The sequence below is a fragment of the Somniosus microcephalus genome, chromosome 8 (genome assembly GCF_052327205.1).
Source record: "Somniosus microcephalus isolate GS21.2 chromosome 8, FLI_Smic_1.0, whole genome shotgun sequence".
NCBI lineage: Eukaryota > Metazoa > Chordata > Chondrichthyes > Squaliformes > Somniosidae > Somniosus > Somniosus microcephalus.
Window position 1 is genome coordinate 218,800,710 of NC_140994.1, and position 15,735 is coordinate 218,816,444.

Sequence of the window (15,735 nt, forward strand, 5' to 3'; positions counted from 1 at the left end):
ATGAGGTGGCCGATGGAAAGAGGGCGTCGGTATTATTAAATCTGATGGGTGCGAATACGTACGGCCTATTGCGGAATTTAATTACCCCAGCTAAACCAATGGAGAAAACTTTTGAGGAGATTGTTCATATCTTACAGAAACACCTATGCCCTACACCACTGCTGATAGCAGAAAGATTCAAGTTCCATAAAAGAAACCAGCACAAAGATGAGAGCAATGCTGACTATCTTACGGAACTACGCAAGTTATCGAAGCACTGCCAGTTCGGAGCAGGACTGGCAGACACCTTACGGGATAAGTTTGTCTGCGGGCTCCAGAGTGAAGGAACCCAGAAACGACTACTTTCAAAAAAGGACCTGACGCTAGAACAGGCTTTCAGCGTGGCAGTATCCTACGAAGCAGCAGCACGGGGAGCTGCGGAAATACAACAGAAACCACAAGAATACAGCGCTAACGAAATGGCGTATGGAGCCGAGAAGTGCTATCGCTGCGGCAGAACAACCCATGAGCAGAAGGACTGCTGGTTTAAAGACAAAATATGCAGGCAATGCCGGAAAATGGGACATATAGCAAGAGTCTGCATGTCGGGAAAGAAGACCAACACGACAAGAACTATTAAGGAACAGTACAGGAAAGTAAAGAAACTGACAGATAGTAGTTCCGAAGATCAGGAGAGTGATAAGGACTCCGGGAGCAGGCGACTAAGTTGTTTAAAATTACACAACATGATCGCAAAAGAAGATCACCGAACCATTTGGGTCACCCTCATGATAGCAGGGTCCCCAGTGAAGATGGAATTGGACACAGGATCAGCCCTAACTGCCATGAATCGACGAGACTATGAGCGGCTATTCTCACACATACCCTTAAAGGACACGTCCATTGTATTGAAGACATACACGGGGCAAAAGGTCTACCCCAGAGGAAAAATAAGGGTGCCAGTTGAATATAACGGAAAGGAAACACAGAAACTATACTTGTATATACTACGAGATGGAGGACCACCATTATTGGGACGTGAATGGATCCGAAGACTACAATTGGATTGGCATTCCATTCTGGCACTAACTGTGACTGACAAAAAAGATGATGACGTCGCACCTGGGCGTGTGTCACAAATTCTATCTGACGCGGAAGAGGTGTTCCAACAAGGACTTGGGACTCTAAAAGGAGTAAAGGCAACCATAAAGATTGAGGATAACGCAACCCCAAAATTTTTCAAGGCCAGACCGGTGCCATACGCGATACGCCCAGCTGTGGAAGCTGAACTGGAGAGTCTGGAGCGTTCGGGGGTGCTGTCTAAGGTGGACTGGAGCGAGTGGGCCACACCCATCATTCCTGTAATGAAGAAAGCATTGAGCAGCACGCCTGGGGAGCCAAGGAAGGTTCGCATCTGTGGGGACTTCAAGGTGACTGTGAACCCAGTCCTGCACACAGTACAGTATCCGCTTCCGCGCATAGAAGATATTTTCGCCTCACTATCTAGAGGGAAACATTTTACAAAGATTGACCTGGCTCAAGCGTATCTACAAATGGAGGTGGAAGAAGCATCTAGGAAATACCTCACGATAAACACTCACAAAGGCCTTTGCCAGTAAAATCGACTGGTATTTGGGGTAGCATCGGCCCCAGCGATGTGGCAGAGGGCAATGGAACAAGTCCTGCAAGGGATCCCGGGGACCCAGTGTTATTTGGACGACATCCTGGTTACGGGCAAAAATGACAATGAACACCTTGCCAACCTGGAACAGGTGCTCACGAGATTGCAGGAATATGGGCTACGAGCCAACTGTCCCAAATGCGAGTTCTTCAGGAGACAAATCTTGTATTGTGGCCACATGATTGATGAGGAAGGGTTGCATAAGCCGCTGGACAAGATTGAGGCTGTAGTCAAGGCTCCAGCACCAGAAAATGTGTCGCAACTGAGGTCGTTCCTCGGGTTGGTGAACTACTACCATAAGTTCTTGCCGAATTTATCTACAATTCTGCACCCACTGAATGCCCTCCTTCAAACTGGTGTAACATGGAAATGGAGTGATGAGTGTAAGCGTGCCATTCAGGAATGTAAATGTCAAATCACTTCAAAAGAAGTATTGGCCCACTACAACCCAACACTACCGATTCGGTTGGCATGTGATGCGTCACCTTACGGCATTGGAGCGGTGCTGTCACACAAATTCCGTGACGGTTCAGAGAGGCCAATAGCCTTTGCATCGCGCTCGCTAACCTCAGCCGAGCGTAACTACGCCCAGATTGACAGGGAGGCCCTCAGCCTGGTGTGGGGGGTGAAGAAGTTCAATCACTATCTGCACGGGCAGAAATTCACCCTACTGACTGATCATCAACCCCTGGTCTCAATTTTTAACCCAAAGAAGGGCGTTCCGGTGATGACGGCGCAACGGCTGCAAAGATGGTCACTTTTTCTAGGGGCACATCAGTATGACATAGAGTAGAAAGGTACGAAGCAACATGGAAATGCTGATGGGCTGTCGCGCCTACCGTTGCCTACGGCGGAAGAAGCACCTGCAGTGGACCCTGTGGAGATATTCCATGCGACCATAGTCGAATGTTTGCCTGTTACAAACGCAAGTATTGAGAAGGAAACCCGAAATGACCCGACACTCTCTCGGGTCTATGATTTGACGGTGAAGGGATGGCCAGCATATGGCGACTCACTGTTGCCAGCATTCTCGCAAAGGAGAGAACAGCTGTCAGTGTGCCGGGGAACCTTGATGTGTGGATCCCGAGTGGTAATTCCACCCAAGTTGAGAGATAGAGTACTCAATGAGCTTCACGAGGGTCATCTGGGAGGGGTAAAAATGAAGAGCCTAGCCAGGGCGTTTGTGTGGTGGCCGGGAATCGATAAAGAAATCGAGGATATGACCAAGAGATGCACAGGATGCCAGAAGGGCCAAAACGCTCCACCACAGGCCCCGCTACATCCATGGGAGTGGCCCTCATCTCCATGTCAACGGGTACACATTGATTTTGCTGGTCCATTTATGGACTCAATGGCCTAGAAATTCAGTTGGCTGCGCCAGCCGTTAGCGCCTTAGGAGGAGTAGATCTCGAGCGCTAGGCGCTTAGCGCCCAGGTGCAGCGCGATCTGCGCCTCGCCCCAACTTCAGTAGACATTTAGCGCCGGCGCAAAGTCATTGCGCGCGCTCATCTGCGCGCGCAGATCATGACGTCATTTCGCCGTGCAACGCCCTTTGTGCGCCCGGAACCGGAACTTCACTCGCGCCGCCCCATTGTGCGCCTGGCGGCCCTAGCGACTGTTAAGTCGAACGGTGGTCAGCCGATGCGGGCCACGGGGAGCGCAAATTAAAGGGCACTCCTGCAGTAGAAAAGGCAGCCGTTTTGCAACACTCCTTCTTTGGGGGAGGAGGAGGAGGAGGAGGAGGAGGAGAAGAAGACCGGTACCACATAACAAACTGATGGAGAGAAGCCCTCCCCAATAGTCTCGGCCTTTCAAAAAAACAAATCCACCCTCCCCCTTTAAGAGCTCACCGGAGCCAGAGTGTCTGCCGGCAATCAGCAGCTCGCCGCACCTGCCCTGCGCCCAACTTCCGGTGTTAGCGCCCTGGGCTGCCGGCTTAGCGCCTAATGATAGTCGTGCATCGCCTGTTTTAGCGCAGCAGCAACCTCTTAGGGCGACGCAACTGAATATCGGCGAAGGGGGCTCGACTTTGCGCCGGGCGCAAACTTTAGCGGCCGCCTGACTTTACCGCCCCAAAAGTGGCTATACTGAATTTCTAGGCCAATGTTTCTAATCGCTGTGGACGCCCATTCGAAATGGCCAGAGGTCATTAAAATGTCCTTCACCACCACGGAGAAAACTATTGCAGTCCTAAGGACCATCTTCGCCAGGTATGGGTTGCCAGAACAGATCTGTTCCGACAATGGCCCACAGTTTGTGTCTGAGGATTTCCGGAGGTTCCTGAAGAATAATGGGGTGAAACATTACACATCTGCCCCATATCATCCAGCCACAAATGGATTGGCTGAGAGGTTTGTTCAGACCTTTAAAAAGGCCATCAAGGCAATGTATAATGACGACATACCACTGCAACACAAGGTGGATAACTTCCTGTTTGCTTACCGGAATGCGACACATGCAGTAACCAACCAAACTCCAGCCGTACTGTTTTTCAACCGGAGACGAAGATGTCGCTTGGATTTGCTCAAACCAAACATAAGATGAGATGTTGAGGATAAGCAGTTCCAGCACATAAATGCGAAGCCAACCAGGAGCTTCAAGATAGGGCAACCAGTCTTGGCCCGCGACTACCGAATAGAAAAATGGCAGCCAGGAACGATATGCACACAGCAGGGACCACTAATGTACACAGTGGACATTGGAGAGAGCATCATGAGACGCCATGCTGACCAGATTCTAGAGTCACAGAAACAAGCCAAACCCATACCACGAGCAGGTGCACCTGGTAATCAACCCGAAGTACAGATTGCGTCTACCTCAGAAGCAGTGGTATTGGAAGCTGACGAACCAACCAATGACAATGAGCCAGAATTGACTCCACCGCCAGAACAGGATACTCGAGAAAGGCGCTATCCAGTCCGGATCAGGAAGCCTCCTCAAAGACTGAACTTATAAATGACTATTTCAGTTGATGCATATATTATTGAGAAAATTGTAATTGTAATTAGTTATTATTTAGTTGTTAAATAAATGTTATGTACTGTTTATCTAAAAGGGGAGGAATTGTTGTGTATGTACCTTTAAGGGAATAACTGGTCTTAGACTGCAGTACCGGCAGTGACCACCCCTGTATAAAAGGCCCTAGCAGGCTTCTGTAGTTTCAGTTTCAAGCTGCCCCTTGTTCAGTAAAGTACCTGTTAAACTGTTCTCCCGAAGTCCGTGTATTATTGAGGTGCAGACTTTACACCAGAGATGTTGGAGAACATAGGGTCTGATGAGAGGGAGGAACTGAAAGAAATCAGTATTTGTAGGGAAATTGTGTTAGGGAAATTGATGGGATTGAAGGCCAATAAATCCCCAGGGCCTGATAATCTACATCCTAGGGTACTTAAGGAGGTGGCCCTAGAAATAGTAGATGCATTGCTGATCATCTTCCAAAATTCGCTGGAATCTGGAACTGTACCCATGGATTGGAGGGTAGCTAATGTTACCCCACTATTCAAAAAGGGTGGTAGAGAGAAAGCGGGGAATTACAGACCGGTAAGCCTGACATCGGTGGTGGGGAAAATGCTAGAGTCCATAAAAAAGGATGTAATAGCTGAGCACTTGGAAAACAGTGACAGGATCGGACAAAGTCAACATGGATTTACAAAAGGTAAATCATGCTTGACTAATCTACTGGAATTTTTTGAGGATGTAAATGGGAAAATAGATAAGGGAGAACCAGTAGATGTGGTGTATTTGGACTTTCAAAAGGCTTTCGATAAGGTCCCGCATAAGAGATTAGCATGTAAAGTTAAGGCACATGGGATTGGGGGCAAGGTATTGACTTGGATAGAGAACTGGTTGGCGGACAGAAAGCAGAGAGTAGGAATTAATGGTCTTTTTCCGAGTGGCAGGCAGTGACTAGTGGGGTACCGCAGGGATCGGTCCTTGGACCCCAGCTATTCACAATATACATTAATGATCTAGATAAGGGAACTAGATGTAATATCTACAAGTTTGCAGACAATACAAAGCTGGGTGGGCGTGTGTGCTGCGAGGACGATACCGAGAAACTCCAGGATGATTTGGACAGGTTGGGTGATTGGGCAGAAGCGTGGCAGATGCAATATAACGTGGATAAATGCGAGGTTATCCACTTTGGTGGCAAAAACAGAAAGGCAGACTATTATCTGAATGGCAATAGATTGGGAGAAGGGGAAGTGCAACGAGACCTGGGTGTCCTTGTGCACCAGTCACTGAAGGTAAGCATGCAGGTGCAGCAGGCGGTGAAGAAGGCAAATGGTATGTTGGCCTTCATAGCGAAAGGGTTTGAGTACAGGAGCAAGGATGTCCTGCTGCAGTTGTACAGGGCCTTGGTGAGACCACACCTTGAGTACTGTGTGCAGTTTTGTTCGCCTTATCTGAGGAAGGATGTTCTTGCCATGGAAGGAGTTCAGCGAAGATTCACAAGGCTGATCCCTGGGATGGCAGGAATGACGTATGAGGAGAGATTGGGTCGATTGGGCTTATACTCGCTGGAGTTTAGAAGAATGAGAGGGGATCTCATCGAAACTTATAACATTCTGACAGGTCTGGACAAACTAGATGCAGGTAGAATGTTCCCGATGGTCGGAGTCCAGAACCAGGGGTCATAGTCTAAGGATAAGGGGTAAGCCATTTAGGACAGAGATGAGGAAGAATTTCTTCACCCAGAGAGTGGTGAACCTGTGGAATTCTCTACCACAGAAGGCGGTTGAGGCCAAGTCTTTAAATATATTCAAGAAGGAGTTAGATATATTTCTTAGAGCTAAAGTTATCAAGGGATATGGGGAGAATGCAGGTACGGGGTACTGAGTTTGGATGATCAGCCATGATCTCATCGAATGGTGGAGCAGGCTCGAGGGGCCGAATGGCCTACTCCTGCTCCTATCTTCTATGTTTCTATGTTTCTAATGATGTCAGGCTAACAGGTCTGTAGTTCCCCATTTTCTCTCTCCCTCCTTTCTTAAATAGCGGGGTTACATTTGCTATCCTCCAATCTGCAGGAACCATTCCAGAATCTATAGAATTTTGGAAGATGACAGCCAATGCGTCCACTATACCAATGGCCACCTCTTTCAAAACCCTAGGATGTAGGTCATCTGGTCCTTGGGATTTATCGACTTTTAGTCCCATTAATTTTGCTAGTACTGTTTTTTTACTAATAATCATTTCTTTAAGTCTCTCATTCTCATCACAGCCTTGGTTTTCTTGTATTTCTGGGAGGTTTTTTTTGTCTTCCTGCATGAAGACAGAAGCAAAGTATTTATTAATTTCTCTGCCATTTCCTCATTCCCCATTATAAATTCTCCCGTCTCTGACTGTAAAGGACCTACATTTACCTTCGCCAGTCTTTTCCTTTTCACATACCTATAGAAGCTTTTTCAATCTGTTTTTATATTTTTCGCTAGATTGTGCTCATATTCCATTTTCCCTTTCTTTATCAACTTCTTGGTCCTCCTTTGCTGATTTCTAAAAAGATCCCAATCCTCAGGCTGACCGCTTTTTCTGGCAAATTTATAAGTTTCCTCCTTTGACTTAATACTAGATTTAATTTTTTTTGTTAGCCATGGTTGGATCACTTTTCCTTTTGGGTTTTTATGTCCTAGAGGCATATATGTTTGTTGCAAATTATGCATTATTTCTTTGCATGTTGGCCATTGTATGTCCACCTTCATACCTTTTAGTGTAGTCTCCCAATCTACCATGGCCAACTTGTCCCTCATACCCTTGTAGTTTCCTCTGTTTAGATTGAAGACCTTAGTTTCAGATTGGACTACATCACTCTCAAACTTAATATAAAATTCAATCATATTATGGTCACTTGTCCCTAAAGGTCCCTTTACCACAAGATTATTGATTAGCCCTTTCTCATTACACAGTACCAGATCCAGAATAGCCTGTTCCCTGGTTGGTTCCTCCACATACTGATCCAGGAAACCATCTCGCATGCATTCCAAGAATTTGTCCTCCACACCATTAGCGGTAATTTGATTTGCCCAGTCAACATGTAGATTAATGTCCCACATGATTACCGTATTGCCCTTGTTACATGCACTTCTAATCTCTTGATTGATACTGTGCCCTACATTACCATTACTGTTTGGTGGCCTATACACAACTCCCACCAATGTTTTCCGCCCTTTGCTGTTTCTTAGCTCCACCCAAACTTATTCCAGTTCTACATCACGATCTGCCAAGCCAAGATCTTTTATCTCTACCGTACCGATCTCATCCCTTATTAACAGCACTACATTACCTCCTTTTCCTTTTTTGTCTGTCCTTCCTAAATGTTGAGTACCCTGGAACATTCAGTTCCCAGCTTTGGTTACCTTGCAACCATGTCTCTGTAATGGCAATTACATCATACCCATTTACTTCTATTAGTGCCATTAATTCATCCACCTTGTTGCGAATGCTACGTGCATTTAGATAAAGTGCCTTTAACTTTGCCTGTTTAATATTTTTCTGCACTTTGTCCCTCTTTACTGTTGGCCTTTGTTTCTGCTCCCTACTAGTTTTGCTGACTACTTTTCTAACTTGCACTTCCAGCTTTGTTTCTCTCTGTTCTGGGCCCACACTTAGGTTCCCAGCCCCCTGACAAACTAGTTTAAACTAGCATCTGCAGTATTTTGCTTTTGTAAAGGAAATAACTCACCTGTCTGACAACATTCCAGAAAAAAAGGAACCAACCAGCACTCCCACGAAGAATACAGTCATAGAAAGTGGCCTTTTCCAGTCATTGTCACACACCAAGTCCCACTGAAATACAAAGAGAAATGAAAAACTCCAAATATGTGGTCTTGGGCAAAATTACAGGTAAGCGATTTTACTACACTGGATCGAAGAATGTGCATGCTACGTCATCAGAATGGACAGAAACAGCGCATTACTAGAAAAGCCCATTTGTTTCACTAAGTCGACCACAATGTCAGCTAAGCTCAGTGGCAGCAATTTACACCTCAGAGCCAGGAGGTTGAGGAAAATGCAACTGTTGTAGGTGTGAGATTTATTTTCTGGAGGTGTGATGCATTATTCCAGCATTTTGGAGGGCAAGACCATTACATTTTCTCATAGTGATCCTGAGCTTTTGCCTTCCAAAAACACAGCACCTCAGAGTTCACGGCACTGTTATATAAAAAATTAAAGATATACTTGAACAACAACAACATCTTGTTTCTATATAGCGCCTTTGATATATTAAAACGTCCCAAGGTGCTTCACAGGAGCATTATAAAAAAATTTGACCCCAAGCCACATAGGAGAAATTAGGACAGATGACCAAATGCTTGGTCAAAGAGGTAGATTTTAAGGAGCGTCTTAAAGGAGAAAGAGAAGTAGCGAGGCACAGAGGTTTAGAGAGGGAATTCCAGAGCTTATGTTCTTGGCAGCTGAAGGCACGGCCACCAATGGTTGAGCAATTAAAATCAGGGATGCTCAAGAGGCCAGAATTGGAGGAACGCAGATATCTCGGAGAGTTGTAGAGCTGGAGGCATTTACAGAGATAGGGAGGGGCGAGGCCATGCAGGGATTTGAAAACAAGGATGACAATTTTAAAATCGAGGCGTTGCTTAACTGAGAGTCAATGTAGGTCAGAGAGCACAGGGGTGATGTGTGAACAGGACTTGGTGTGAGTTAGGACACGGGCAGCAGAGTTTTGGATGACCTCAAATTTACGGAGGGTAGAACTTGGGAGGCCGGCCAGGAGTGCATTTGAATAGTCAAGTTTAGAGGTAGCAAAGGCAGGGATGAGGGTTTCAGCAGCAGATGAGCTGAGCTGGGATGGAGTCGGGCGATGTTACGGACGTGGAAATAAGCGGTCTTAGTGATGACACAGATATGTGCTCGGAAGCTCATTTCAGGGTCAAATATGACACCAAGGTTGCGAACAGTCTGGTTCAGCCTCAGACACCTGCCAGGGATAGGGATGGCATTAGTGGCTAGTCGAGTTTGTAGTGGGGGCCGAAGACAATGTCCTCGAAATTCAACTGTGACACGAAAGTTGCCGGTGCCACAGTGGCCGCAGTTTAACGGTCGCCAAAAATGGTGGCGCGGTAGGAGTGAAAAATTCACGCTGGGGTCTAAAGATTATTAGCCCAGTGCTAAGCTCGCTGTGTAACACCCTCCTGGTGGTGTTAGTCCCAGCATCAGTCCCGAATGTGGCATCCAGAAGCAGCATTGCATCTTCCAACAGCCTCTGGAAGTGAGACTATGATGTCGCTTGGCATTGTGGGATATTAAAAGGGCAAAAGGGATATTTAAAGGGCATTTGTGTAAAAGGGCAATGCCTTCTCAAGTGATAAAAATTAAAATGAAGTAAAAAATGCAGTTTTCAGCCCTTACAGTTCGACTGCCTTTTTAAAAAAAATAATATTTGAAAAAAAATTACCAAGTGGGAGTCTTCAGCTCTTAAAGCTGAATCCCCTTCCGCACCTCAAAAAATGGGAATAGTGCTTCAGCACTAACACAAATGGCTTAGCAAGCCAGGGAAGAGTCACCCAGGGTCACACACGCAGCACTCCAGTTTTGTGCAGGGGGTCAACACTGAAAGGAAGGTCCTCTACCCACAGGAGTCAGGAGGCCCTCCAGAAAGAACGATGTGGGACCACATCACCGAGGCCGTCACTGCCAGCAGTGTCACCCCCACCACCTAGTTCCAGTGCCCAAAGAAGCTTCATGACCTCAGACCACTGGGCAATGTCAGTGAATGCATCTTTAAAAGCCGTCTCCGACCAACTGCATCACTAGCCTCATACACTTCTGAATGTACGACTCCCCCCATCCCCCCATCACTCACCTACCAACATCTGTACCAATCATAAGGCAAAAAAACCCATTCCTAGCTTCACCTCACCCCCTTGGAGGAAATGGTGCTGGCCATTCTTGGCAGGGGCATGGCTGAGCCCTTGGCCAGCAGTGGGGCTGAAAGGATACAAGATGCTGGTATCCTCCTTCTCGCATGCACCTCTTGCTTTCCTGCACTCCCCACACCACGGGGTAGATTTTGCCGAACCTGTCGGGAAGAAGGCGGGACTTTCCCTTTTGGGTTTTTGACCCGCCTACTTCGACATCCGGCCAATCCGCGCAATTTTCCCTTGATTGACCTTGTTGAGCCCACCCAGCGGGCTCAGCAGGCCAATTAAGGGCCACCCAGCAACAGGTGACGTCACAGACTGAAATTTCATCTGTCAAGAGTTCTTGACAGATGAAATATCAGTGTTTCACAGCTGTTTGAGGCTGTGAAACACTGGCACTCTGAGTTCTAAGCTGAGTCATTCTGCACAGACTCAGTTAGAACTTTCACCGGCACTCAAAGCTGAAGGCTGTCACTTTTGACAGATCGCAGCCGTTCAGCTTTCAGTTCCGGCTGAGTGATGCGCTCCCGACGGCTACAGGAAGAAAGACTGTTAAGGTAAGTACAGGTAAATAAAAGTGCTTTACATACTTTAGACACACCAAACACACTTACCTTTGCACTCATGCACCCATCACTCACCTGAGCGCCGACATCGCGACCCCTCCAACCCGACGGCCCGCCTGCTCTACCTGGCGTGGTTTGGAGCCGTCGGGAAACCCACACGAAACCCCTCAAAGTAGGGATTAGGCTAAAAACTAATTGGCACTAATCCCTTCCCGCCTGGTTTCGGCGGGTCCCAGTGTGGGGCGGGTACCCGCCGCCCCTGAAACTTACGTGGGGCGGGATTTTGGGCGGGATGGTGTCGGGACCCCCAAATTCGGGATTTTCCCCCGGCCACCTGAAACCCCACCCGACGGCTGGGGGAAAATCGGGGCCCACAACTCTACCCCTGTGCCTTCATCATTTCAAAAACCCAAGAAATGTAGTCTGCCCAGCCAGTGGTTGACCAAGAAGATGAAACTGAAGAAGAAGAAACACCATCACTCAATTTCACACTCCCAGCCAGCAGCTCCTCAAGGTCAACCAGCAAGCCCATCTGCAGTGTCCCCCACTGCAAGTCAGCAGCCTTCCACCAGCCATGCTGCAGCCACTGGGGTAGCACTGCATGACATCAGTAAGATAGGCAAAGGCACACACAAGTCACTAAGGGAATGCATAAGGGTGATGAGTTGATTTTTGGTGTCTTATTGGATGGATAGATGTATTAGTTGGATTGGAAAGTTTGCTTTGTGGTGGCTTTTATTCAACATTGTGGCCAAGAGGACACTGTGATGGTCAGTAACAGAGGGAAGGTAAGGTGTGGGACAAATATTGAAAGGGGAATTGGGGTTGTGGTCACTGTTGCCAAATGTGGATCATTCCATCCCAGATATCCCAGCCAGAAAGGGGCTGTCTGGGTTACATCGTTCCTTCTGCTTCCTCCTCTTCTATTTCTTCCTCTTCTGTGTCTTCCTCTTCCCTCTGCGAGTGGATGCTGAAAATCTGAAATAAAAGTAGAAAATGCTGCAAATACTCAGCAGGTCAGGCAGCATCCCAACCTGAGATGTGAAGTCCATTTCTCTCTCCACGGATGTTGCCTGACCTGATGAGTATTTGCAGCATTTGATGTCTTCTCAGATGCCTTCCTTTACCATCTGAGGCATTGCAAGCATCCAGCAGCACTCCCTGCACACGTCTTGCTGCAGTTGTACATATTGAGTATTGTGTGCAGTTTTGGTCACCTTATCTGAGGAAGGATGTTCTTGCCATGGAGGGAGTGCAGCGAAGATTCACCACACTGATACCTGGGATGGCAGGAATGAGGTACGAAGAGAGATTGGGTCGATTAGGCTTATATTCGCTAGAGTTTAGAAGAATGAGAGGGGATCTCATTGAAACTTATAAATTCTAACAGGACTCGACAGACTAGATGCAGGAAGGATGTTCCCGATGGCGGGGGAGTCCAGAACCAGGGGTCACAGTCTAAGGATAAGGGGTAAGCCATTTAGGACTGAGATGAGGAGGACTTTCTTCACCCAGACAGTGGTGAACCTGTGGAATTCTCTACCACAGTAGGCAGTTGAGGCAAAATTTTAAATATATTCAAGAAGGAGTTAGATATATTTCTTAAGGCTAAAGGTATCAAGGGATATGGGGAGAAAGCAGGGACAGGGTACTGAATTTGTATGATCAGCCATGATCTCATTAAATGGCGGAACAGGCTCGAGGGGCAAAATGGCCAACTCCTGCTCCTATCTTCTATCTTTCTATGTTTCTATGTTAAAAATCTTTTAACATATATTGCAGCAAGACAGTACTTAAATAAAGTCAAAAAAAATCCAGTCCAAAAGCTTAAATGCAAACTTACCTGAAAGATGTGTGTGTCCCTTTAAGAACATAAGAGTTAGGAGCAAGTGTAGGCCATACGGCCCCTCAAGCCTGCTCCGCCATTCAATAAGATCATGGTTGATTATCGACCTCAACTCCACTTTCCTGCCCGATCTCCATATCCCTTGATTCCCCTAGAGTCCAAAAATCTATCTATCTCAGCCTTGAATATACTCAAAGACTCAGCATTCACAACCCTCTGAGTGAAGAAATTCCTCCTCATCTCAGTCTTAAATGGCCTACCCGTTAGACTGAGACTATGTCCCCTAGTTCTAGACACTCCAGCCAGGGGAAACAGCCTCTCAGCATCTGCCATGTCAACCCATTCAGAATCTTATATGTTTCAATGAGTTCACCTCTCATTCTTCTAAATTCCAGAGATTATACACCCATTCTACACAATCTCTCATCATAGGACAGCCCTCTCATCCCAGGAATCAATCTAGTGAACCTTTGTTGCACTGCCTCCAAGGCAAGTATATCCTTCCTTAGATAAGGAGACCAAAACTGTGCACAGTACTCCAGGTGTGGTCTCACCAAGGCCCTGTACAACTGTAGCAAGACTTCCTTACTCTTATACTCCAACCCCGTTGCAATAAAGGCCAACATGCCTTTTGTCTTACTTATTGCTTGCTGTACCTATATGCTAGCTTTCTGTGTTTCTTGCACGAGGACACCCAAATCACTCTGAACACCAACATTTGAAAGCTTCACACCATTTAAAAAATATTCTGTTGTTCTATTCTTCCTATCAAAGTGAATAACCTCACATTTCCCTACATTATACTCCATACTCCATCTGCCACCTTACTGCCCACTCACTTAGTCTATCTATATCCCTTTGCAGACTCTTTTGTTCTACTAACACCTTACTGTCTCATTTAACTTTGTATCTTCGAGAGCGGGAGAGGCGGACCTGCGAGAGGAGAGGCGGGAGAGGCTGATTTAAACCGAGCTCCGAGAACGGGAGAGGCGGACCTGTGAGAGGAGAGGCGGGAGAGGCTGATTTAAACTGAGCTCCGAGAACGGGAGAGGCGGACCTGCGAGAGGAGAGAGAGAAGTAAAAAGTAGTCGAAGAGTGATGTCACCAGAAAGCAGGTAAGTGATTGGTTGGTGAGTATTTCCCTCTTTCTCGCTTTTTTCCAAACTTAAATTTTGTGGCTTATAGTTTCTAAGGTCTCTGTTGTATAGCGGGGACTGCTGGTAAACAAGAGCCCATGAGTATATCATTTAATTATAGTGTAATTGGTGGGATTGATTTGATTTTAATTTAATTTGAATTAATTAAAGGGTAAGTCATGGCAGTACAGCTCGGTGCCGTGGTATGCTCCTCCTGCACTATGTGGGAAATCAGGGACACTTCCTGTGTCTCTGACGACCATGTGTGCGGGAAGTGTATCCAGCTGCAGCTACTGGCAGACTGCATTGCGGCGCTGGAGCTGCGAATGGATACATACTGGAGCATTCACGATGCTGAGGACATCATGGAAAGCACGTTTAATGAGTTGGTCACACCACAGGTAAAGGCTGCACAGAGAATGGAAGGGAATGGGTGACCACCAGGCAGATTAGTAGGTGCAGACAGGTAGTGCAGGGGTCCCCTGTGACCATCCCCCTCTCAAACAAACATACCGCTTTGGATATTGTTGGGGAGGATGGCTTATCAGGGGAAGGCAGCAGCAGCCAACTTCCTGGCACCATGGTTGGTTCTGCTGCACAGTACGGGAGGAAAAAGAGGGGTAGAGCTATAGCAATAGGGGATTCTATTGCAAGGGGAATAGATAGGTGCTTCTGCGGCCACAAATGAGACTCCAGGATGGTACAGGAAACTTTCCTTAAACCGGAGGTTAAATGTCCAGAAAGCTCTATCTACCGGCAAAATTCAGGAGCTGTTTCCTATAAGTTTTTTTACTTCTCGTTGCTTTTTTTCCAGCCAGGCTCTGCAAGGTCTAGCTGAAGCTGTTGCTTAGCTACAGAGATGCTTTTAAGCTGCGGCCAACTGTTCTGAAGCTGTTGCTAAGCAACAGGGTTGATTCACACGGAGCTCAAAAGCTCCGTATGTTTTAACATTAGCGCTGGTTTCTACAGCAGTTTTGATGGTACGGCACCAGCTCGGTCCCATCAGTGCTGGATACCAGAAAGTTTCCTGTATGTTGCCTCCCTGGTGCAAGGGTCAAGGATGTCTCAGAGCAGCTGCAGAGCATTTTGGAAGGGGAGGGTGAACAGCCAGTTGTCGTGGTGCATATAGGTACCAACGATATAGGGAAAAAATGGGATGATGTCCTAAAAGCTGAATATAGGGAGGTAGGAGGTAAATTAAAAAATAGGACCTCAAAGGTAGTAATCACAGGATTGCTACCAGTGCCACGTGCTCGTCAGAGTGGAAATAGAAGGATATTTCAGCTGATAATGTGGCTAGAGGAATGGTGCAAGGGGGAGGGATTCAAATTCCTGGGACATTGGAACCGGTTCTGGGGGAGGTGGGACCAGTACAAACTGGATGGTTTGCAGCTGGGCAGGACTGGGACTGATGTCCTAGGGGGAGTGTTTGCTAGTGTTCTGGGGGAGGGTTTAAACTAAAATGTTAGGGGGTTGGGAACCTGTGCAGGGAGACAGATGAAAGGGAAACAAGGATAGAAGCAAAAGCCAGGAAGCAGAAAAGCAAAGGTGGCAGTCAGAGAAATCAAGGGTTTAAATCAAACATGGCCACAGTAAATAATAATTCTAATAGGTCTAAGAGTGTTAAAAATCAAGCCTGAAGGCTTTG

General features: G+C 46.9%; 1 protein-coding gene across 1 annotated transcript in view; it reads right to left on the reverse strand.

Moving 5' to 3' along the window:
• LOC147114107 (organic cation/carnitine transporter 2-like) overlaps positions 1–15,735 on the reverse strand; it is a 317,180-nt gene that overhangs the window by 246,630 nt on the left and 54,815 nt on the right. The window contains exon 2 of the mRNA XM_085995727.1: positions 8,343–8,446. Within this exon, the coding sequence (XP_085851853.1) occupies positions 8,343–8,446 (104 nt within the window). The remainder of the gene's footprint in view (positions 1–8,342; positions 8,447–15,735) is intronic.